Raw genomic sequence first — 23,287 nt, 5'->3', positions numbered from 1 at the left:
TTATTCAATTTGGCGAATCTGGCAAAGTAATTATTATCTACGTCACGTTTATAAACAAAATTTACTTATTTGGTAAATCCACTTTCAATCAGAGAGCTTGCTAACTGATGTTATATTTGACATATTTAAATCGCAGATAGCTATACGAGGGAAACGATACATATTCGTGATCGGTTATAAAGTTCTACCCGACTTTACTATATTAAGTTCATAATTCCACTTGCAGCTGCTCCGGGGGGCGGAGTGTCTGGGAAGTGTTGCTCCGATTGGGGCGCTCGGTTGGGGGAAGAGAGATGGCGTGCTTGTTGGAGGCCCCACTCCGCATCAGTGTGCTGTCTGTGAGTCTGATAACACATGGCTGATTTTACATTTCCTACCTATTCCTTATACAATAACGTTGGCTATGTGATACGATGCACGCTGCAAAGCTATGTGCTCGCTGTGTTTTTGAAGGTTTTTAAGTGGCTTACTAGCCTATAAGCTAAAGGTTTTGCAACCTCAGGGCGGTCCGCTACGTAGCTGCTGGTGGGAACTATTTGGTTCTCGGGTTCACCCGTGCGGGCGGGAATAGTTCCACAGTACCGTTGACATATTGCCCTGGCTCCGGCTCCACAATGTTGGTTGCAGCAAAACAAGCGTACTACCAAGCTGTCAGTGCCGACTGGGATGAGTTAGCAGTTAGCTCGATTTCAAGTCATGTCAGATTCCCTTTGAAAATAGTAAAATACGCGGAGAGAATTTGTTTTGTAAACGAGTTACAATTTAACCACGGGTCCCATTCATTTTCAGTATCCAAGTAAATCAGCTGTTGTTTATTTTAAACAGACAAACTCAAACTAAGCTAGATCAACTAGTGAGTTTAAACGCTTTCTAAACTTAGCTGAACGCTGATTAGCAGTTGGATTTAGCACCTTCCACAGTAATTAAAGCATATTTTCGCCATTACTAATTCATTTACCTAACATGTGAAATGTCTACTTGATGGTTATCACAGCAAAACTGTGATTGTGGAAACGCCCCCAAGTCGAATCGGGGTCTGTTTTGGAGCAGTTGCTTGCTACTGATATGATGCTCCTAGTGCTCTTTAACACTATAGAGCCATATCACATGGTGGGGGACCGCTAATTATTGAGTTTAAGTGTCCATTTGTTTTTATTGACTGATGCCATTCACATTGCTTTCTTGTGGTGTGGATGCTGATGATACATGAGGATAATTATCTGCCGCATGCTCGAGTCCCCTCAGTGCTATAGATTTAAATAATTCTGTTTTCAAAAGTTGTTGTTATGGATACTGATATTGTGTCACGGCAGTGTTGTGACTTTACAAGCCATCAATGTTGTTCAGTCAACCACACATGTATTTTGTATGTCTGTTTCTCTGAAGTTGTAAAGATTCCTTTAACCTTTCAAAACATTTCAGTTGTGATTTTGTCGCTATCTATTGTGTTATTTCCTCCTTGAACTTACAGGAAGTCACTGCTACTAGCCGCCACTATGTTGACCGGCTGTTTGACCCCGACCCACAGAAAGTGCTGCAGGGAGTCATGTGAGTTCAAGTTCACCCGTTCGGGGCTCCTCTCAGTACAGATGTGTGCATGGTTTATTTGAAGACTGCATGTTCATGATTTACATTAGACCCATATATGAACCATGTATGGACACACGTCGTGTGGGGTCAAATTACGCCACTACAGCAGATCGCTGAGGACAAAACTATATAGGTTTTCTGCAACCACTTTCTAATGTCAAATCTGATATTTACTGAGTACTGATACACTACAAACAAACATTTTTTGCATCATTTTTTTTTTGCATTTACATTGGACGGTTATATTATCGTGTAAAGACAGCAACTGATATGCATATGGATTACCCTTGAGTTGGATAGATTATATTCAAATATTGTTTTGTGGTCCGGATGGGACGTTGCGTGTGGCGGATTATGTTGTGTTTGTTCCTACCCAGCCCCCCCCTACACGTCAGGGCCAACTAGAAAGTGTATTTCAATGTCTGTTCAGTGTACTTTCTATTTCACAACCTTGCTCCTCTTAAACCCTTGGTGACCTGGGTTGTATTCAACTTTATTTATACCCCTGACTAGACAAGCTCTGGTTACTGTTTAGGCCCCTGCGCCCGACTTCATCGTCAAGCGCAGCAGTACTTTTCCACTAGCTCCATTCACCTGCTTGTGTTCAGCAATATGTGATTGTGTCATTACTAGTCAGACAAGTGTAACGACTTGAAATGTGGAGCAGGTGAACCCACATAAAGTCTATACAGCTGATCCTGAGGAAAGTATGGCATCTCCTGTTGATTTGTAAATGTAGCCTGTATAATGTAGCTCCTATTCCTGCATTGTTAACATTCAGATAATATCAAAGCATCAGAAATAAAACTACCTGACCCTCACACAGTAAGGCAACGAATGGTATTGATGCATTCGCAGCTAAGGACATTTCATTAATCGGTTATCATGTCCGACTTTCTGTCTGTCTGTCCATACAGTGACATGAAGAATGCAGTTATTGGGAACAACAAGCAGAAAGCCAACCTGATAGTACTCGGAGCCGTACCCAGGTATCCTGCACACATTTTGTTGAATATTTTATCCATCTTTTTCTCTTTGCCTTGCAATGGCCCTTCTTTCACTTTCGTGCTTAATTTCTTCTGCTCACTAGAATAATATTGCTTTCAACTTCCACCTGGACCATCACCCGTCTGCTGTGGACTAAAGACAAACAAATAAACACGCTTGTGTGTATCTTTTTTTGGGGTCCAGGTTACTCTACTTGCTCCAACAGGGCTCTTCGAGTTCCGAACTGCAGACAGAGTGTGCCGTGGTTCTTGGCAGCCTGGCCATGGGCACGGAAAACAACATCAAGTCCCTGGTGGACTGTCATATCATCCCAGCACTGCTCCAAGGTGACTTGCTCTCTCTCTCTTTATTGCTCCCTCTTTTTACTCACCTCTAGCCCCTAATCTCATTCTCTCTCTTACCACCAACATACATTCACATAAATATATCCATAGAAAAGACAGCAGCACAACTTTACTGAGACAAAACAGTTAAAGAAAGAACACAAAAAGCATGAGAAAAATGATTACATTCCATAGGTAATTCCCACCATGGTAGATCAGGTCAAAATTAATTTGTTTAAACAAAGAAAGAAAACGTCTCTGTCCATGCATTTTCAGGTCTCCTATGTCCGGACTTGACCTTTATTGAAGCGTGCCTCCGATGTCTCAGGACAGTCTTCATCAGTCCTGTGACCCCGGTGCAGCTACTCTACACGGTAAGAGCCAAACACCCAAAGCTTTCACTGTATAGGGGACTTTATTTGTCCTTATTTGTCCACTCGAGTGTAAACCTTTTATTCACTCCTCTCCCATGCAGGACCCCACTGTGATCCCCCATCTAATGTCTCTCCTGAGCCACTCGCAGAGGACCCAGGAGTACATCACACAGATCTTCTCACACTGCTGCAAGGTACACTCACTCACTACTCACTACTCACTACTCACTCACTCACTAATTTAACTGATACCACAATCATTGATGGACTGTTTGTGTGTGTGTGTGAACATCTCTCACCAGACTCCAGAGCATCAGACCGTTCTGTTCAATCACGGCGCCATCCAGAACATTGCTCCGCTTCTCACTGCTCCCTCCTATAAGGTAACGTATGCTCCCACAATTGGGCTTCCCATGGGTCCCTTTCACCCTATTAGTTTTACATTTTGGGTTCCTCTTTCTGGTGTCTCTTTTCGCTGATGCGTCTCACTCCGGCCGGTCTCTCCTCTAGGTTCGGATGCAGGCTTTAAAGTGTTTCTCGGTCCTCGCTTACGAGAACACGCAAGTGTCCATGACACTGGTGAATGGTGAGAAATAACTAACTGAGTCAAACTCACTAAAACCTCTCTTCAGTTTGCTAATGGAGTCTAATGGGTCTTCATTTCGTTTGACAGTGTTGGTGGAAGGCGAGCTGCTCTCTCAGGTATTTGTCAGAATGATGCAAAGGGATCAGCCCATTGAAATGCAGCTCACCGCTGCCAAATGGTGAGTGGGTGTACAGCCTCACTAACCCAGTAACCGAATATATTCCACTAGTCATATGCAAATATTTTGCTGGTGTTTTTCCGATCCTTTAACGTTTTGTTTCTCCTTCTACAATATTTTCCCTGTGTGCTTCGCTCTACCTCGCTCTACCTCGCTCTACCTCGCTCTACCTCGCTCTACCTCGCTCTACCTCGCTCTACCTCGCTCCCAGTTTAACCTACATGTGTCGGGCGGGTGCTATTGGGACGGACGACACTTGCGTAGTCCTAAAGGTTAGTATTTTGATTTCTACTTGGCCATCCTCCTTTTATTTACCTGCAGAAGCTCCACGGCCTCATAAGTAGTTTGCCCGCCCTCTCTCCGGCCCCTTTGACTCAGCCTGTTCAAGGTGGGAATTGGCTGGTGTTATTCCGCCTCGCAATCAGTATAAAACATATCAACACGGAATGGGGCAGCATTCTTGTCCCCCATTTAAGCCTGCAGTGGATGTTTTAACAAAACCATGTATTTAGTTTATTTGTAGTTGCCTCTACTGTCTCGTTGTCTTTATGGCAATGACAAATAAAGTACTTTGAACTTTGAACTTTGAACTTTATTGACATGTCGGGTGAACCAACTTGGAGGACCAGTGGTGGGACATTTAGATGACGTTTAGGTTGCGATTTAAACAGCTCTGAATAAGAAATAGACTCGATTTTAGCCAACCTACAGCTTCGGAACCTTTCTGACGCCAAACGCTCCCTTGCTTCCCTTCAACTTGTCCTCCATCTTATTTCTGATAACAGAAACACAATTCAATTAAAACTCTGTCATTTGTTTGCATCAAGATGACATTGACATTCCAATCTTAGAAACCCGACCTTCAATCAAAAAACAATTTGAGGCAATCTGACGATACAATTGCGGAAGCAAAGAACCACGGTGCTCGCATAAAATCAATTTTTTTAAAATGTTTTCACCCACCCACACGCACACAGACGCTGCCGTGTCTGGTGCGCATGTGCAGTAAAGAGCGACTGCTGGAGGAGCGCGTGGAGGGGGCGGAGACCCTGGCCTACCTGATGGAGCCCGACGTGGAGCTGCAGCGCATCGCCAGCACCACCGACCACCTGGTGGCCATGCTGGCCGACTACTTCAAGTACCCCAGCTCCGTGTCCGCCATCACGGACATCAAGAGGGTGAGTGGACCCGGGGCTCTGCACCCACCACAGCGTTAAACCGCAATCATTGATTAGATTTTATACCACCAAATGCTCGATCCTGATTGGTCAAAAGCGTTCCAATAGTATGGCATATAGCGTTTCCTTTTTCAATAAGCGGCGTGATATTTTGACTTCAGCTTTGGTTGAAATTGATTAAATAAAAAACATGTGTGTGTGTTTGTGCACAGCTGGACCACGACCTGAAACACGCGCACGAGCTGAGACAAGCGGCTTTTAAACTGTATGCCTCGCTGGGCTCCAATGACGAGGACATCCGCAAGAAGGTGAGGGGTTTCAGCCAGCTTCTGTCTGAGGGGACCTATTTCTAATGTGTGACACCTTGCGGTCATTATCACTACCTTTCAATGGATAACCATTCAAACTTGTTGACACATTCTGTCTGCAAATTCTGTAGGCAAAATGCTTTCCAATTAATACCATGCTTACAAGGTCAAGATGTTTCAATATGGCATTAGAAATACTGGAGAGAAGTGGGTGATAATGTTTTACCTATAGCGGCATCTCGTGCTATGGAATTATCTCAATTATTGGTTTATGTTTTGCAATATTTTGAAGCCCTAACATGGCTCCTTGTAGCCAAGAACGGTACCTTTCCAAAGGACATGTTTCTGTGTTTATATTTATTTGTGGCTTCGTCATCGTCCATCAACATGTTTATATTCTACACCTTTTTGGAATGCTCTCCTTGCCCGCTCTTTCTTTGTTTCAATGCACTTTGTTAAGCACCCTGCGATTGTCCCTGATGATTAAAGGTGCTTTATAAATAATATGTATTCTTATTGTTTTTATTATTACTGGACAGATTGAGACCAGCTGATGTTCTCCCACAGCCATTACGGCACCCCATAGTGAGCACCGGTCTGGCCTAGTGCTGTGTGTGCATCTTATTTAGGTTACAATGCCTTTGGTCATTGTAAGGCTTAAAAGAGGGCCCATTCATTTTGAGCTTTTCCTATTTCCTTGAAAGTATTTGCTGTTGAACAAGAACTCGGGTGTACAGACAGATTTTTTTTTTTTCCCCTTATCTTCTGTTCCAACAGATTACAGAGACGGAGAACATGATGGACAGAATAGTGAGCGGCCTGTCAGAATCGAGCATCAAAGTGCGCCTCGCGGCTGTCAGGTAGAGTGCAGAGAGACGCCTTCCTTCCCCTATCCTCCCGCCAACCGATTGTTTGTATCTCCATTGTCTATCCATCCCTCAGTCATGGCTGTCGAAATCGATGACCTTCTTGCTCCTCAGCCTCCACTTTCACTCATTCTCTCTCTCGAATCAATCCATCTTCCTCTCTCTCGAATCAATCCATCTTCCTCTCGCTCAATCAGACACTTTGTCTTTCATGTTCCCCGAACCGCCTCCCTGACAGGTTTGCTCAGGTTTTCTCAGACCTATCCCCTCGTCTCAATCCTCAAATTCAGTTTTTTTTGTGTGTGAACAGGTGTCTCCACAGTTTGTCGCGGTCGGTACAGCAGCTGAGGACCAGCTTCCATGACCACGCCGTGTGGAAACCTCTCATGAAGGTGGGCGCCGTTGAAATCCCCCCAAGTGGGACGATGTCGTCTGCCAATGATGTTTGAGTTGGGAACGTATCGGTCCTTTGTCAGTATAATGAACCGTTGTGGTCGTCGTTGTTTTGGAACAGCTGCTGCAGAACGCCCCGGACGAGGTTCTCGTCATGGCCTCCTCAACGCTATGCAACCTGCTGCTGGAGTTCTCGCCCAGTAAAGAGGTGCACACCCTGCCTTCTTCACTTGCTCATCTCTACGTGCTTTCCCTCACCCACAAGCCTCCGTTTCCCTCGCTACAGTTTTTCATTTGGTCTATCACTCACTCACTCACTCACTCACTCACTCACTCACTCACTCACTCACTCACTCACTCACTCACTCACTCACTCACTCACTCACTCACTCACTCACTCACTCACTCACTCACTCACTCACTCACTCACTCACTCACTCACTCACTCACTCACTCACTCACTCACTCACTCACTCACTCACTCACTCACTCACTCACTCACTCACTCACTCACTCACTCACTCACTCACTCACTCACTCACTCACTCACTCACTCACTCACTCACTCACTCACTCACTCACTCACTCACTCACTCACTCACTCACTCACTCACTCACTCACTCACTCACTCACTCACTCACTCACTCACTCACTCACTCACTCACTCACTCACTCACTCACTCACTCACTCACTCACTCACTCACTCACTCACTCACTCACTCACTCACTCACTCACTCACTCACTCACTCACTCACTCACTCACTCACTCACTCACTCACTGTGTCTTTCTGTTTCCAGCCCATCCTAGAGTCGGGGGTCATTGAGCTACTATGCAGTCTGACTCAGAGTGAAAGCCCTGCGCTGAGAGTAAATGGAATCTGGGCCCTCATGGTAGGACAACTGTTAATCACTATTCATGCAGTTAACTTGACTACCTTATTGTTATAAACGCAGTTCACTTTTCAACTAACCACACTAACTTTATGTATTATGCTCGACTATATGCAGATTGTATTTCTCAAGCAGACCGTCTGTCACTGCCTAATTATTCAGTGCGTGTGATGTAGAACATGGCGTTCCAGGCGGATCAGAAAGTGAAGGGGGAGATTGTGCGCTCCCTGGGGACGGAGCAGTTGTTTCGGCTGCTCTCTGACCCCGACACAAACGTGCTGATGAAGACCCTCGGCTTGCTGCGTAATCTGCTTTCCACGCGCCCGGTGAGGAGGGGGTAGACGGGTAGACGGGTTGAAAGGTAGACGGGTAGACGGGTAGACGGGTTGAAAGGTAGACGGGTAGACGGGTTGAAAGGTAGACGGGTAGACGGGTTGAAAGGTAGACGGGTAGACGGGTAGACGGGTAGACGGGTTGAAAGGTAGACGGGTAGACGGGTTGAAGGGTAGACGGGTTGAAAGGTAGAAGGGTAGACGGGTTGAAAGGTAGACGGGTAGACGGGTTGATGGGTAGACTCAATTCTACCACGATACACAAGCATAGGGCTTATTATTGCTGACCTTAACTATACTTATAATATTGGAAATCTCATTTGGTTTTTCAATGGGCCATGTCTGTGTGTCCATACAGCTTATGGACGGTCATATATAGTGGCTTAGGGTTATTGTATGTGTTTGTGGATACAGTATATACATATTCATGAGCGTGTGTTTGTGTATACAGGACATACATATTCATGAGCCACACACACACCCCCTATCGATATATAGATGGATAGCTTATAGGTGTTAGTCTATATAGGCCATCTGTGTACGGTGCATCTTTAGAACGCCCCCACACATCGTTGACCTGGCGTGTGTTGCCTCTGCTCCGTCAGCACATCGACCAGGTCATGAGCTCCCATGGGAAGCAGATCATGCAGGCTGTCACCCTGATCCTGGAAGGAGAGCACAGCATGGAGGTCAAGGAGCAGGTGAGCCTTTAACCCCCACTTCCTCCTTCTCCCAGGCGTTCCTCTAGCCTGCGGCGCACATCCAGCATGCTAGACCTCTAACTGTACTAACTGAACCGTGCTTTTAGTTTGCTGCTGATTGATACTTTAAGGGCAATTTCGGTTGACTGCTAAAGGTAACTTGAAATTGCCTGGTTAAAATTGTATTTAGTTAAACAAGGATGAGTAAAAGTAATAGTAACTGCAATGTTTGAGTGAACAGCAGTTCCTAGTTTACTTGTTCCACTGCATCAAAAAGTGCTAGGTGTATAACTGTTTACTTACTGGGCAGACCCTGTGCATCCTGGCGAACATTGCCGACGGCAACACAGCCAAGGATCTCATCATGACCAATGATGACATGCTGCAGAAAATCAAATATTACATGGTAAGCCCATCTCCCGGGACAGTCCTCCGCTCTGACCTCTCAGTGGTTCACATGAAGCTGTGGTCTTGGACTCAGCGGGAGTCTCTGCTTCACTAGCGTGCTGAGGATCAGCAAACCCCCACACAAATCGCTGTTTAGAAACCAACAGCCCATTTCGTTGAGCCAGTGCAACTTATCGTTTTTTCTCTGTCTTTCTCTCTCTCCGTCACTGTGTCCGTCTCTCTCCATCTCGCTCTCATCCTGTCTCTTTGTCAGGGGCATTCGAATGTGAAGCTGCAGTTGGCTGCCACCTTCTGCATCTCCAACCTGATCTGGAACGAGGAGGACGGGGAGGGACTCAACATCGGGGGTGAGCCAGACTATTAGGCCGTAGCAGTTCCCGGCCCGTTGTGGTGTGAATGTTGCAACCAATAAATGCGAGTCTCAGGGAAAACAATCTTAGGATATCCATGGCAAATGAGACATTTGGTTGTTTTGTGTGTACACGGTACCATTTATTGTACTGTATCAATGTATTGTGTGGCAGGCTCCCAGGAGCGGCAGGATAAGCTAAGAGAGCTGGGCTTCGTAGACATACTACACAAACTGGCACAGTCCCCAGACACCAACCTCTGTGACAGGTGGGTAAACACACACACCTGCATGCGTTCGACCATCCATACATACAGTCAGTGTTGGGGGTAACGATATTATATTTTTTTGGGTAACGAAGTAAAGTAACGCATTACATTTAAAATATCGGTAACTACACTACTTTACTAGACTATAGTAACGCGCTTTCCTGCCTTACCCAAGCCGTGTTTGCCTGCGTGTAAAGTTCTGGGCCCAGTTTCCCGAAAGCATCGTAAGCCTAAGTGGATCGTGAAGTGCGTCGTACAAGCATCGTACAGTTTTCACACCGTTTCCCAAAGGCATCGTTGGTAACGAACGTCGTGAAAAAGCTTGCAGCTAACGAGGACTCCAGGGGTACTCGTTGGATGCTAACAGCATCGCCTCAGTGGCGTCACAAGCGGACATTCCGTGTATTGGATTTGTTTTATTAAAACACATCCAATACCACGGAATGCCCAGCTGGCACAATTTCGCAACCAAAAACAGTGGTCACGCCGATATATTACTCATAGGCTACTGTTAGATTTAAACAGCAAAGATAGAGACATGTTAGAAGTCAACAACAACATAATTTATTGCAGCAATTTAAAATTCTGGTTCATCGGTTCATTTCTTCAGTTCAAGGCATATAATAGAATGAAATGATTTCATTACTCTTGTGTGGGAGGTTGCTTTAGAGCTGCACTTGCTGTCTCCCTCTGATTTTAATTCAACCATCGTGGTTAAAATGTCTACACTCAGGCGTGAACTCATTATTGTATGCGGGTGTCTTCATTCATAAAAAAATTAAAACATTTGGGAGTATGAAATAATCCAAATGATTCTAAAGAGGGCTAGACTCCGTGCGCAGCCCCGCCTTCTCCAGTGAACCAAGAAAGCCTGCGCCGTGAAGACCGGGGTTGACCCCCTTGGTTTTATACAGGAAACTTGAGATAAGAAGGTGAAATCGCCAGGCGTGCCAAGCTGCGACCGAACCGGCTTGGCAGCGTAAAAAGACCTATAGCCTAGATCATCCTGCCCAACAATATGGGCAGGATCTAGACCAAGCTCTCCTAATCGGGTCAGCAATAGCCGTGTGTCAATGCCTAGCCTCTGCGTTTGAATGATAATGAATGAATGGAACGTTGCATTTTTAATGTCTACAAATATTCTAGACTAGAGTGCGCGCCAATCAATGAAACCTTATGCGGAATCAGATAAAGTCTTTGCTGAGCAAAGCATGTTTCAGAAATCAGCACGTAATTGTCACACAAGCTATTTTAGATTTTTGTAATATGGAAGGGGGGAAAATGCCATGAAAAAATGTACGCACAGTGCATTCAGGATTAGGACCGATACATGTCGGCCTAGGCCTAATCAATTGTGTTTTAATATCTTTAGCATTCAAATTATTGCAGTCTATTCTTTTCGTAGGCTACTCTGCTGTTGGCCTTGATGGGGAGATATTTTAACGCTTTTCAACCCCATTTTCCTGCGACATTCCTGCATCTCCCTCATTACGAAGCCCATTTCAGCACCGTGTCAGTAGACAGTTACAATCCTACGAACGTCGTGAGTGCAGTGAACGCTCGTCATGTTAAGAGGAGTTTCGTAAGCGCTACAAAGAAATTCACGATGGTTCGCAAGATCCATCGTGAGAATGATCATACGAGCCAAGATCCATCGTTATCGGGAAACGAGGCCCTGATCTGTTGTGGTGCGTGCATGCGTGCTGCCTGTGTGGCTGCAGCGCCTGCTTGCCTCGGCACAGTTGCCATAGCAATCGATTTGAGTGACGTAGCTGCTTGTCCGAAGGAGTGTTCAAGTGTTGGAGCGCAGAAGCAGGTAACACAGAAAGACCGGCTGGTTGCAGGGTGCATTGTATGACATGCTTCCCCTGTCGACTACTGAATCGCCCAGATTTAGAAAAATACTAGATAAAATACCCGCGACTCGCAAGCCAACATCTGACAGGAAAACATTTGCCCATTACTTGAAGTGTTATACCGACATGGAATCGAAGCTCAAAATTATTTTCGAGTCCTCCCTGGATCATGTGTCCACCACCGCGGACATTTGGTCAGCCAACAACAGAAGTTACTTAGGAATGACGGTGCACTGGATAGACGGCATTACTTTAAAACTTTAGAAGGCTGCTCTTGCCTGCAAGAGGTTGAGAGGAAGACACACTGACAATGTCATAGCTTGCGAAATAGATCAGATTCATTCAGCCTTTGGGCCACATAAAGTAACAGCATGTGTCACCGCCGCTTAAGTGCGTTTCTGTTAAAATTGTATGGGATGTGACCATAAAAAAAAAAAAGAGAAAATATATTTTTAGATTTTTCATTGATCCCTTAGTTTTTGTTCTCATGTTTCCCAAATACTGGTGTGCACCTTGCGGAGCATCCAACAACATTCCCCCTGTTCTGCTCTCGTCGTCCGTTGTCCACAGGGCGAAGACGGCGATGCAGCAGTACTTGGCGTGACCACCGAGGGAAGCTCCCCTCCCGCTCCCCCTCCACCCAGCCCAGCCCTCTCCACTGCCAGCCTAACTAACAATTGTCTGGAGGATCATCATGAACTTTTTTCTTTTTGCGCATTGGTTTCAAGTTTTCTTCTTGTTGTGTTGCACACAAAGACACGGTTCTTTTTATTTTTTTGAGTTTTTTTGTGTCTAAACTACAGTGATCAACTCTAAATCCCTCCCCTCCCCTCCACGCCTGGCTCAGACTGCCTCCACCTCAGCATGAAGACTCCACAACGGTCGCTCATTTACCTGGATCATCCCAGGGGCCACAAGGAGCTGTTTTTTTTTTTCTTTGGCTTGGTGTTTTATTGACGAGAAACAAAAGGAGACAAATATATCCTTTTCCCTCTGGGACTGATGTGGATTTTTTATCAGTTTTTTTTGGTTTGGTTTTTGGTTGTTTTATTTTTTGGGGGGAGAGGAGTTTGGCCGCCTCTGGTCAGGTCCTTGTATCTGGTGCACTTGGACTAACCAACAGTGGAGACTTTGGACCTGCAAGGCTGATGGAGAAGTTGGATTGGCGGGAGAGCTCACGATGGGGGTTAGGAGAGTAAAACTCTTATTTTGCTAATGACTTATTCATTGACTATTTAACAATTATGTGTATTGTTATTTTAAGGAAGGACATATTTCGGAAAAGATAAAAAAGCAAAATGGCTTGAAGTTCTGAGATTTTTGGTGTTTTTTCTTTTGTGGATACATACCTCGTAAATATATATAAATTTATATATATATGAACACAAATATATTTTTGGGATTTTATTTGGTCCCTTTGTTTGCCGTGCCCCCCCTCCCATACCCCTACCCATCTCACTATAGTGCAGTTGGGTTGAGGCACCTTGACAGAGACGCCAAACAAAACTAATACCAACCATACCATCACGACATTATTTCCCCTCTAATCTATCCTCTGTTCAAGTAACAATTTAATTAGGGTATTTGTTATTAATGAGCACCGAGTATCAAAGCTTATAATCGCGCCATCTTCCCTCCACTTTACGACACTCATGCTGCCGTTCTGTAGCTTTGATCGTTTCTCTTGCGGGCCTCTGAGCAGGCCTGCTCAGACAAAACGACTGGAGCGGGCGGCGTCTGTGACTCTGCCGAGGTTGACATTGATTGCCCCGTCACTGTTGGGAGATTCTCTTGTCCTCGTCTTGCCTGTCAAACCCAAAGCCCAAAGCTAGCGCCTCTCTTCTACTCTCGTCAAGACGAGGACAAAGGAGCATGTAATCATGATATCAAAAAAAATAAGTTAAACGACTGAGCCCTGGAGGGTAAGGCGCTAAGTGGCTCCACCACAATAGACATTAAAACAAATCTTCTTTTCCTAGGTGGTTTGATTCACTCTCTGCTCAGAATCTCACTATTAGACTGTTGTCCCCTAAGCATTTCAATCATTAACGAAAGCCCTAGAGAGAATGAGTGTTACCGTTCAAATATATGCACACCTGAAAGATGGACTCTGTGTTGTGTGACTTATTTAACTAAAGGATAGTGTACATTTTTGTTTTTACATTTTCTTACAGTTTGATCTAAAAATAGTTTGGACCTGAGCTGCAACTCATGAAATCGCAAAAAATAATGTAATTTAAAATAATAATCCAATCACCGAGAGAGAATCTGGAGCTTTCATTCGATTGCAGCTCAGCAGAGTGAACACCAATGTACAAAGTCAGATGAACGTGGTTGAATTGAATAAAAATCTAATTCAGGCCTGTGGTTTGGAAAAATGAGCAAATGCGTCTTTTTTGTTTTATTTATTAAAAAACACTTCTTTATTGTAGTTTACCGTATGTATTCCTTGTAAAGTTTCTGTAACAGTAGAAGTGAATAAAATATGCCGGAAGCCTATCCACTTCCAGCAAATAGGCAGGTGTGGTGTTAACCCACTTGCCCTCAACAGCTCAAACATTCTTCATGCAAATAGCTGTGACATGCATCTTGAGGGGCACAAAAAAAAGTATCTTATATCCCTTTCAATTCCACCCCTTAAGAAAGAACCCCATACAATAAGTCTATGGTTGTCTGCAAAATTGGCCCGTTTCATATTTCAATGTGTCGTAATGGTCCTGGCCAAATTACCACGCGAAAACCCGGCCCACTACAGAAAATAGATATCCCGAACTCTGACAGTCTGTGTTACAAATAACCTGTGTTGGACCCCAACCTGCTGAAGAAGGTAATCTCCTCAGGCAGGATAACGCTTGGCCAGCAGACTGTGGCGATGGGCCTCTGGGATTTGAAGTCATTTGTTGCTGCTGTTTTTGTAGATTTTGACTCTTAGCCAGCGGAAGTGTGGCTCGATGGCTGAGGTTGTTTGGGCTGCTGTGGCGGGTAGCAGATGACCGGGGTGTGAAGTCTTGTGCTGGGGTCAAGTTGTGTTCTGGTTAATGTACAGCATGTGTCTGTCGCTACATAGGCATCAGGGGGGAGAGGCTACACCCAGCATGGTGAGATGCTTCCGGTCCTAAAGTGAGTACAGGGTGGGAGGGTCGATGGAGCTACTGCCCGCTGCTCTACAGCCAGTGTCTCGTTGCGAGACACACCATACAAAGTATATTCTCTGAACACGTTGTTCAGTCATAAAAATAAATCCATAACTTAATAAATATTTGTTTCCTTTTAAATAAAAAGTGTGACGTATTCTCCTTGGGTGAAGACGGTGGCGTTCCTCACATGATGGAATCGAATGTTTGCCTGTAGTTAAGGTAACAGACCGTAGGAGGTCCGTCACGCTATAGAGAAGGCACGAATGGTTGAATGGCTAAAGCTCAGGGTGGGGAGTTGGGCCCGGGGGTGATGTTGTTTCTGTACAATCTGATTAGCTGGTAGTGAACAGTCCGTGGGGCAATACAGAAAAAAATAAATGTATTGTCTATGACTTTCGTGTCTTCCTCACCATCCCTTGAATCAAACCTATATCTTTGGCACACTGACTCAAACCCTAACTTCTCTGCTCCACTAGTGGTTATTCCATGCTTAAATAAGACCATCTCTGTCTATGCTTGCTCACTGAGAAAAGAATGGTGTCATATGCCAGATATTGCACAACAGCTGTAAAATGTATCCTCTGCCTGCGTGTATTCTGACATAAAGATGGCCTTGGCTAAAACCTAGCATGCACAAAGCTACTGGTTGAAGTGGGAATGCCTGCCCTTTAATTGTAGTGGTTTAATGGTTGAGCTCTCAACATCCATGTTTAGAGGCTTAACAGCTGTATTATAGAACAGGTGCTCAGTTTTTGTCGGCAAGGGCCGAGGGTTAGAAATACAGAAAGGATCCAGTGACCGGTCGAGTTGGGATGGTACTTATCTATGGGATGGAGGGGCCAATGCAGCCGTTGTGTGGAACCTGTGAGACAAATCTCTCCCACTCAGACACCTTCGAGGAGGGAAAGGCTTGTATTGAATAGTGACAGCTGCCCCCATCCAAGTCGCCTCCCAGGTGTACCGCGACCGTATATGGTAGGCTTCTCCCTCCTCCATCGCTTCAACGCTCTGCCCGTTCAGAGCATCGGGCATCTCCTACTGTCAGCCATTTCTCCTCTCTCTCTCTCTTTCTCTTTTCGTCCGCAGCTGCAGGTCGTTCATAGGGTGTGTCCCTCCTCGTCTATGAAACTGATGCCGTGCTCTGTGGGGAAGCTCCCGGCCTCTGGCGGCCCTGCTGCCCACTCCCGCATCTCCAGCTCCTGGCTCCCAGGGGGCCCGGTTGTGGCGCATGGCGGCGGAGCCGCGTTGGACCAGGACCGGACGTGGCCGTTCCCACCCCTCCCCCGCTCCCTCACCGAGTCCAGGGAGGAGAAGCGGAGGGAGAGGGCCGAAGGGTGGAGGGAGGGTGTGGGCGCGTTGAGGGGCGGGGACGGCCCGAGGGCCCGGGGCCTGCCGACCCCCGGAGAGGAGTTGAGTGACGGAGGCGCCGAGCAGGGGAAGGGCGGCGGGGGCGCGGGCGGGGGCGTGGCCTGGGAGGGTGGAGGGGGGAGCAGGCCCATCCCACTGCCGCTGCCGTCACAGCTGCCAGGAAGAGAGAGTTGGGGGCCCTGGCAGCGGGAGAGAGAGGAAGAGGAAGAGGAGGAGGTGGACAAGGAGAAGGACGTGGAGGGGGACGGTGGGTGGGAAGCCAGGGGAGGCTTCTCCTGGAGCGAGGGGATGTGAATGCCGTCACTGGAGCCAGCATGGAGGCTCTGTAGACTCTGGTAGCCGGGGGAGCCGTCGGGGTCACCTTCCCCAGGCGAGGGTGGCTCGCGGGCGGGCGTGGTCACCCCGGACTGTGTGCTGTACTGTGGCTGTAGTGGCGGCGGGGGAGAGGAGGAGGAGGACGAGGCGGAGGAGGACGAGGGGGGCCTGAGGGCAGAGGAGGACGCCGTGGGGAGGAGGCACCCGGGGAGGTCCATGCCCACGATGTCCCCGCCGTCCAGCAGGGTGCCGGGTGCCTGGGTGCTTTGCAGACAGCAGGGTGGGATGGAGGGCACGGACATGGACAGGCAGGTGCTCATTGACAGTAGGCTGGTGCTGCTGGGAGGCGGGGTTAGGCTTGGCGTCAGCACCGAGGTCATTGGCTTTGGTGGTATGCAGAGGAGGGGCCTGAGCAGGTTGGTCATTTCCTGAAGCTCCTGGCTGAGTTGAGACACTTGCCTGGTGAGACAGTTCATCTGTATGAGGGGAAGAACATATTTGTATTATTTGTGATTTATTACACCTTTTTATTACACTGGCTCATCTTGATATAACACAGCTTCGGGCTTATTTGAGGCTGGGTTAGGGACTATTCAGGGAGGATATTTAGATTTCAACAGACACAAGCGTCAATATGTATTGTTTATATTACCCAGGATAACTCACCTCATCTGTTAGTTTTGACACACTCTGCTTGATCTCAAAATTATCCCGGCTCCCTACAGGAAAAAACACATGCTCAATGTTATCTACACACCTGGGTTAAAGGAGAGGAGAGAGGAGGCTCGTGTGTGTGTGTGTGTGTGTGTGTGTGTGTGTGTGTGTGTGTGTGTGTGTGGATGTGTTCATGTGTCTTTGTTACCTGGGAAAGGGGAGGATGGACCCATAGGTGAGTTGATTGGGCTAAACTCAAACTTCTGTGAGGCAACGGAGTGGTGGTCTGTTTCAATGCCATCCACAGATCTATGCAGAGAGAGCGAGGTGGAGGAGGTGGAGGAGGAGGAGGTGGAGGAGGTGGAGGAGGGGAGGAGGGAGGAGGAGGAGGGGAGGGAGGAGGAGGAGGGGAAGGAGGAGGTGGAGGAGGAGGAATAGGGGAGGGAGGAGGAGGAGGAGGGGGAGGAGGGGGTGGAGGGGAGGGAGGAGGGGGTGGAGGGGAGGGAGGAGGGGGTGGAGGGGAGGGAGGAGGAGGTGGGAGGAGGAGGAGGGAGGAGGAGGAGGGGAGGAGGAGGAGGGGAGGGAGGAGGAGGAGGGGAAGGAGGAGGAGGAGGAGGAGGAGGTGGAGGAGGAGGAGGGGAAGGAGGAGTAGGAGGAGGAGGGGAGAGAGGAGGAGGAATAGGGGAGGAGGGGAAGGAGGAGGAGGGGAGGGAGGAGGAGGAGGAGGGTGAGGAGGAGGGGAGGGAGGAGGAGGAGGAGGGGAGGAGGAGGTGGAGGAGGAGGGGAGGGAGGAGGAGGAGGAGGAGGAGGGGAGGGAGGAGGAGGAGGAGACAGATTAAGGAACGAAAGGAATATTGCAGCGCTTCCTGGGAGCAGCGCAGCGTGTCTCCTATGAGATTAGAACATTGAAAATGTCCCCGCTGAGGCCATTGCGAGGACAGCTCTCTTTGATGCAATCTCATTTGAATGGTACTTGAATGTAATTGAGTTGAAAGGGAAAAAAAAACAGCCATTAACATATTTCCACTGAGGTATCAAATGTGTGCAGATGGAGAAGTAATATGCATTTCTATATAACACGTTTATATATATATCAATGAATATCAGTGTGCCTTTGCATGTATTAACAGAATGTCATAATAAAAAAACAAAAAACATCATTTCCCAGTGGTTGCCATAGCAGCCAGACACTCCTGTTGAAGTATTTATAGATGTGTCTGCACTCCCTTACGCCCATGCACAGACTGTGTGTGCTGATTCACATGTATGCGCAAGTGCAACTGCATGCATTTATGCATGACCGTGTGTGTGTGTGTGCGCACACGTATTCGCACGTGTATGCATTTATGTACAACTATGTGTGCAAGTGTATGTATGTGTGTGTTTATGCATGTGCGTGTATGTTATATGTAGGTATGTGTTTGTACGTGTCTTTGTCTGCATACGTGTGTTGTGTGTGTGTGTTTATGTATGCACGTCATACATGAATAAACGTATGTATACATGAATGCATGCAGGTATGTGCTATGCCCGTGGGTATTTATGGTTGTGTGTGTGTGTGTGTGTGTGCGCGTGTGCATGTGAGCACTAGTACCGAGGGCTGAGTTCAGCAGGAACTGCACTGAAGCTGACCACAGGTATCTGCAGGGAGGAGGGCCGGACGTGCTCCGTGGGGCCCCGGTAGGCCCTGGGGGGCAGCAGAGGGGAGCGGATGGGGGAGTTGAGGCCCCTGCCTGGGCGCAGCGGGGAGCGTGGGGCGCAGGACACGGTGCCCAGCTCATCGTCCCCCTCCTCATCCTCCCGGATGGACGGCAGCTTCTTCACCAACCCGCCGTTGCTCTCCCAGTCCGCCTGAGAGTGAGAGGAAAGCAGGTGTGTTTTTACTATTTTGTTGATGTAGTTACATATTGTAGCCAGCAGGAGGCAGGCAAAGTCAGTGGTTCGTAGTTCCAAATGCCGCGTTGTATTGGATGTTTCAGTGGCTTCACTAGTATGCTTCCTTGACTCCGAGCAGATGAATTGGGGCTGACTCTCTTTTTACTCTATATACTTTCAAAAATACTCTTTGATCCAACTTGGTACGTGCCAACATTTTGCCTGCCAGGTTCGATTCATCATTTTGAATAGGTTAAATTGCATAAGGTTGCATTCCAGCGTGAAATATCTTACGTCAGATGATATCAACATGAGACAAATCGAAATAATCAGTAAATTACATCACGTCAAAGAAAGCGAAGAACTAAAATTAAATACATAAATACACAGTGTTGCTGCTGCTACAGCACAAGCGATCCTTTCGTGGATAAGAAAAATGAACGCCACAGGTCTCATCTGCAATGAATGAATGATTTGACTTAAATGAGCAGTGAACCCTTTCAAATAATGCTTAAAATAATACCTTAGTATCTTGGTTCTTAACTGTTAACAGTTAGTTCATTCTTATTACTGAATTAAGATATATTAATAAATTGTTAATAAATGCACCCTTATTGTAAAGTGAAGCTGTGTTATTGTATTCCCTGTGTGCACACGTAGTAATAGAGTGACTGTCCACGCATATTTTCCTTTGCCCGTATAATGAAATAATTTCATTAGCTTTTTATTGTCCTGGTTGCGATGCTGCTGTTGTTGTTGTCTGAGGGGAATGATGGTATCGGCCAATCACACGTAGAGCTGGCTGCTCAACAGGAACACGGCAAAGCGAACGGAACAGGACAGCCATCACAGCCCTTAATGACACTTCTTCCTACGCCCCACAGCCTCAATCCCCCAGCTCGATTCCCACCCTCTCTCTCTCTCTCTCTCTCTCTCTCTCTCTCTCTCTCTCTCTCTCTCTCTCTCTGTCTCTGTCTCTGTCTCTCTGTCTCTCTGTCTCTCTGTCTCTCTCTCTCTCTCTCTCTCTCTCTCTCTCTCCCCCTCTCTCTCTCTCTCTCTCTCTCTCCTCTCTCTCTCTCTCTCTCTGTCTCTGTCTCGTCTCTGTCTCTCTGTCTCTCTGTCTCTCTGTCTCTCTCTCTCTCTCTCTCTCTCTCTCTCTCTCTCCCCCTCTCTCTCTCTCTCTCTCTCTCTCTCTCTCTCTCTCTCTCTCTCCCTCTCTCTCCTCTCTCCTCTCTCTCTCTCTCTCTCTCTTCTCTCTCTGTCTCTGTCTCTCTGTCTCTCTCTCTCTCTCTCTCTCTCTCTATCTCTCATTCTCTCTTTTCTCCCTTGCCTCACTCCTCTCTCTCTCTATCATCTCTCACTCCCCTATCCCTCTCTCCCTCTCTCTTTCTCTCTCCGCTCTCTCTCACTCTCCCTCTCTCTCTCTCTTCCCTCTCTCCTCTCTCTTGTACTCTCATAGTCTCTCTCACTCCTCCCACTCCGCCTGCCTGCTCAGCATTCCCTCCTTGTCTTTCCCTCTTGATACTTTTCTCCCTTGCTCTCCCGTGCCCCAACCAGCCGAACTCTATTTATAGCGCTTTGGTCCTAATCTTAGCTCCCAGCACCCGGGAGGACCACGGCGCACCCCCCTACTCGTGGGCTCCGCACGTGCCGCACCACACTATATTTATCTTTGATTACTTCGGAATGCAATGGATGAATGTGTGCGTGTGTGTGCACTGGTGTCTGTGTGGTGGGTGCATGTGTGTCAGTGTGTATCTCTTCCTAGAGTTTGTGGATATACTTTTTCAGGTTGTTTAAGTTCAGGTACTGTATTTGCGCTGCCTTCTGTCTGCGTTTAACTGTGTGCGTGTATGAGTGTGTAGTAAAGAGTGTATTATGTGTTTCCGTCGTCACTTTTGTACGGTCCATCGTAGTGTGTGTTGTGTGTGTGTGTGTGTGTGTGTGTGTGTGTGCTGTGCATGTACACCCTCTCAGAAGGAGAGTACAGGATGTGCTGTCAGGCACTCCTTTGTCCCCCTTGGAAATGTGCTCGGTGCCTTGAGACAACTGGTCGCCATGGCAAATTGTTGCATGTCCTCTCTTTGCCACCTCTCTCTCTCCCCCCCCCCCCCCACCAACCAGCCAAGCCCCAGAGTAAGTGAGGAGCCCTAAATGAGCTTTACAGCCCGAAGCACCAGCTATGTCATCCGATTGGCTGTTCATTCTAGTTTTATCGTTTCTCTTTTTGGTTTTCTTCCAAATAATTACACCTCATTTCCCAACACAGGTGTTTACTGGAGAGAGGAGGAGCATATTTCTAGGTATATTCTGCCTGGTTTATAGTTGTGTTTTATTGTTTGTTTTTTATGTATGTTTTAGGTAGTCTTTTTGGGCTGGCATCTAATACTCTACCACAGTGGTAAATTAACAACAACAACCTAAATAAGCATTCATTCATATCATTCACATTCACACACACATGCACACCTACAGATGGTAATGAACTGTATTTATCTATCTAGTGGTTTACTAAGCTGATCTCAAATCAACAGTAAGGCCAAAGGCATGAGACCAGAATTCAGCACGCAGATAGAAAGCCAAACACTGCATCAATGAGTAATGCAAACATACAACTAGAATTACATTTGATATAAATAAGCAAATGTGTGTGGAAAAACCTGCACACATTTATGCACACACACAAACACACACACACACAGGACATATGCACACCACTAGCTGTGTGTGTGTGTGTGTGTGTATGTTTGTTTCGTTTGTGTGTATGTGTGTTTGCATATATGTGAGAGAGAAGATATGCTGCTCAGACACTGCATGTTTGTATGTATGTATCCCTATCAAACACAACACCACACATTTACACTGTATACATACACACACATACACACACAACGCCCAAACACACCACACCTGCACACACAACCACCAGCTCCCACAATCAGCAGCTAGCGTGTGCCGCGTTGCCCTTCAGCAGAGAGAGAGAGAGAGAGAGAGAGAGAGAGAGAGAGAGAGAGAGAGTCCGTAGATATGAGAAACTAGACCTTTGGTCGTCCCCCGGCCTTCCTCACATCCCCCCCGCCCCCCTCCCCCATTCCCCTTCCCACTCCTCCCCCTGGCAGTCTGTTCTATTTATACCAGGCAGGATCCAATCTTAGCAGCAGCAGTGTGTGGGTGTGTATGTGTGGATGAGAGCGAGGGAGCAGCAGGGAGAGCCCTGCCTCCTCTGGTCTATTCTTAGCAGCCGAGCTGTCTTCAAACAGCAGCGCAGAGCTATTCTGGCTACCTCTTGAACTCTGCTGTCAATGCTGCGCCAACATTGCCTCCACGTGTGTGTGTGTGTGTGTGTGGTGTGTGTGTGGTGTGTGTGTGTGTGTGTGTGTGTGTGTTGTGTGTGTGTGTGTGTGTGTGTGTGTGTGTGTGTGTGTGTGTGTTTGTGTGTTTGAGCATTATTTGGAAACAGAAATAAAGCTCCCAAAGTTTAACCTTGCCTTAGTTACTTTATTGTCTGAGTAAGTGCCATTGTTTGGGTATGTTTGTGTGTGTGTATGGGTTAATGTGTGTGCATTATTATGCATGCATTTTTGTATGTGTATCTCTATATGTGCATTTGTGAATGCATACGTGCCCGTGTGTATGCCGGTGAATGCATCTCTACATGTGTGTGTAGAGGTGCTAAAGAGCAGGAGGCTTAGTGTGAGAGGCCATGTTGTGTGCATGCATGCCTGTATGTGTGTGTGTGTCTCTCTCTCTGTATGTGTGTTTGTGGCATGTGTTTGTGTGGGATGCGTATTTGTGTGTGTGCATGCGTGTGGTGTGTGTGCGTGCGTGCGTCCGTGCATGCGAGTATTTCTGTGTGTACGCCTGTGTGCGTGTGTTGGTGTGTGCGTGCGTGTGTAGTAGGGATGTGTCGGTCGCGACTGATTCGTTACAACGAACGAATCCCGAACGTGAACGACAAGAACTGGTTCCCCAAAACAAGAAGAACTGGTTCTTTGATTCTTTTTTTTTAACATAAACCAAACATATGGTCACGAAAATAAAATATACAAACGAACAGAGCTCCGTCTCCCCGCGACTTATATTGATTGAGTCTACACGTGCTCAAAGATTCAGCCAATGAGAGGTAGCAATGGTGTTGGAATGGCACCTGGGTAAACCAATGACAAGGCGGTACCGTCGAATATGCGCGCTTTCTCTGTCTGCCTAACCCTCCATCTGTTATTGGATAAACGCATTTCCCAATCCCAGGAGTCTTTGCTCCATTCTACATCAATTTAAGAACAAACAAAGAAATTAAACTGCAGTTCGTATTTTTTATTTATGAC

The 23,287-nt window shown here is 46.9% G+C and overlaps 3 protein-coding genes across 3 annotated transcripts in view; 1 reads left to right on the top strand and 2 right to left on the bottom strand.

Annotated features, from left to right (window-relative positions):
• Positions 1 to 55: 55 nt before the first annotated feature.
• armc8 (armadillo repeat containing 8) lies at positions 56 to 13,999 on the top strand. The gene is made up of 22 exons (XM_060039991.1): positions 56 to 338; positions 1,472 to 1,548; positions 2,508 to 2,579; positions 2,782 to 2,924; positions 3,198 to 3,295; positions 3,397 to 3,489; positions 3,598 to 3,678; positions 3,806 to 3,881; positions 3,969 to 4,059; positions 4,271 to 4,331; positions 5,037 to 5,237; positions 5,450 to 5,545; positions 6,323 to 6,405; positions 6,722 to 6,803; positions 6,926 to 7,012; positions 7,606 to 7,698; positions 7,875 to 8,024; positions 8,636 to 8,731; positions 9,042 to 9,137; positions 9,393 to 9,486; positions 9,664 to 9,757; positions 12,184 to 13,999. The coding sequence occupies exons 1-22, from the start codon at positions 294 to 296 to the stop codon at positions 12,215 to 12,217; spliced, it is 2,043 nt and encodes a 680-aa protein (XP_059895974.1). The 5' UTR covers positions 56 to 293; the 3' UTR covers positions 12,218 to 13,999.
• akap11 (A kinase (PRKA) anchor protein 11) overlaps positions 9,182 to 23,287 on the bottom strand; it is a 178,985-nt gene continuing 164,879 nt past the window's right edge. Inside the window, exon 13 of the transcript XR_009523390.1 lies at positions 9,182 to 9,194. The gene's annotated coding sequence lies outside the window, so the exon portion shown is untranslated. The remainder of the gene's footprint in view (positions 9,195 to 23,287) is intronic.
• On the bottom strand, positions 15,397 to 19,816 carry LOC132448572 (proline-rich protein 36-like). Its single transcript, XM_060039993.1, has 4 exons — positions 18,682 to 19,816; positions 17,296 to 17,396; positions 17,100 to 17,152; positions 15,397 to 16,909 (listed from the first exon to the last, which is right to left on the bottom strand). The coding sequence occupies exons 2-4, from the start codon at positions 17,318 to 17,320 to the stop codon at positions 15,848 to 15,850; spliced, it is 1,140 nt and encodes a 379-aa protein (XP_059895976.1). The 5' UTR covers positions 17,321 to 17,396; positions 18,682 to 19,816; the 3' UTR covers positions 15,397 to 15,847.

The sequence above is a fragment of the Gadus macrocephalus genome, chromosome 20, assembly GCF_031168955.1.
Source record: "Gadus macrocephalus chromosome 20, ASM3116895v1".
Taxonomy (NCBI): domain Eukaryota; kingdom Metazoa; phylum Chordata; class Actinopteri; order Gadiformes; family Gadidae; genus Gadus; species Gadus macrocephalus.
The sequence above is the reverse complement of the archived record's forward strand: the minus strand, read 5'-3'. Positions and strand labels throughout refer to the sequence as shown.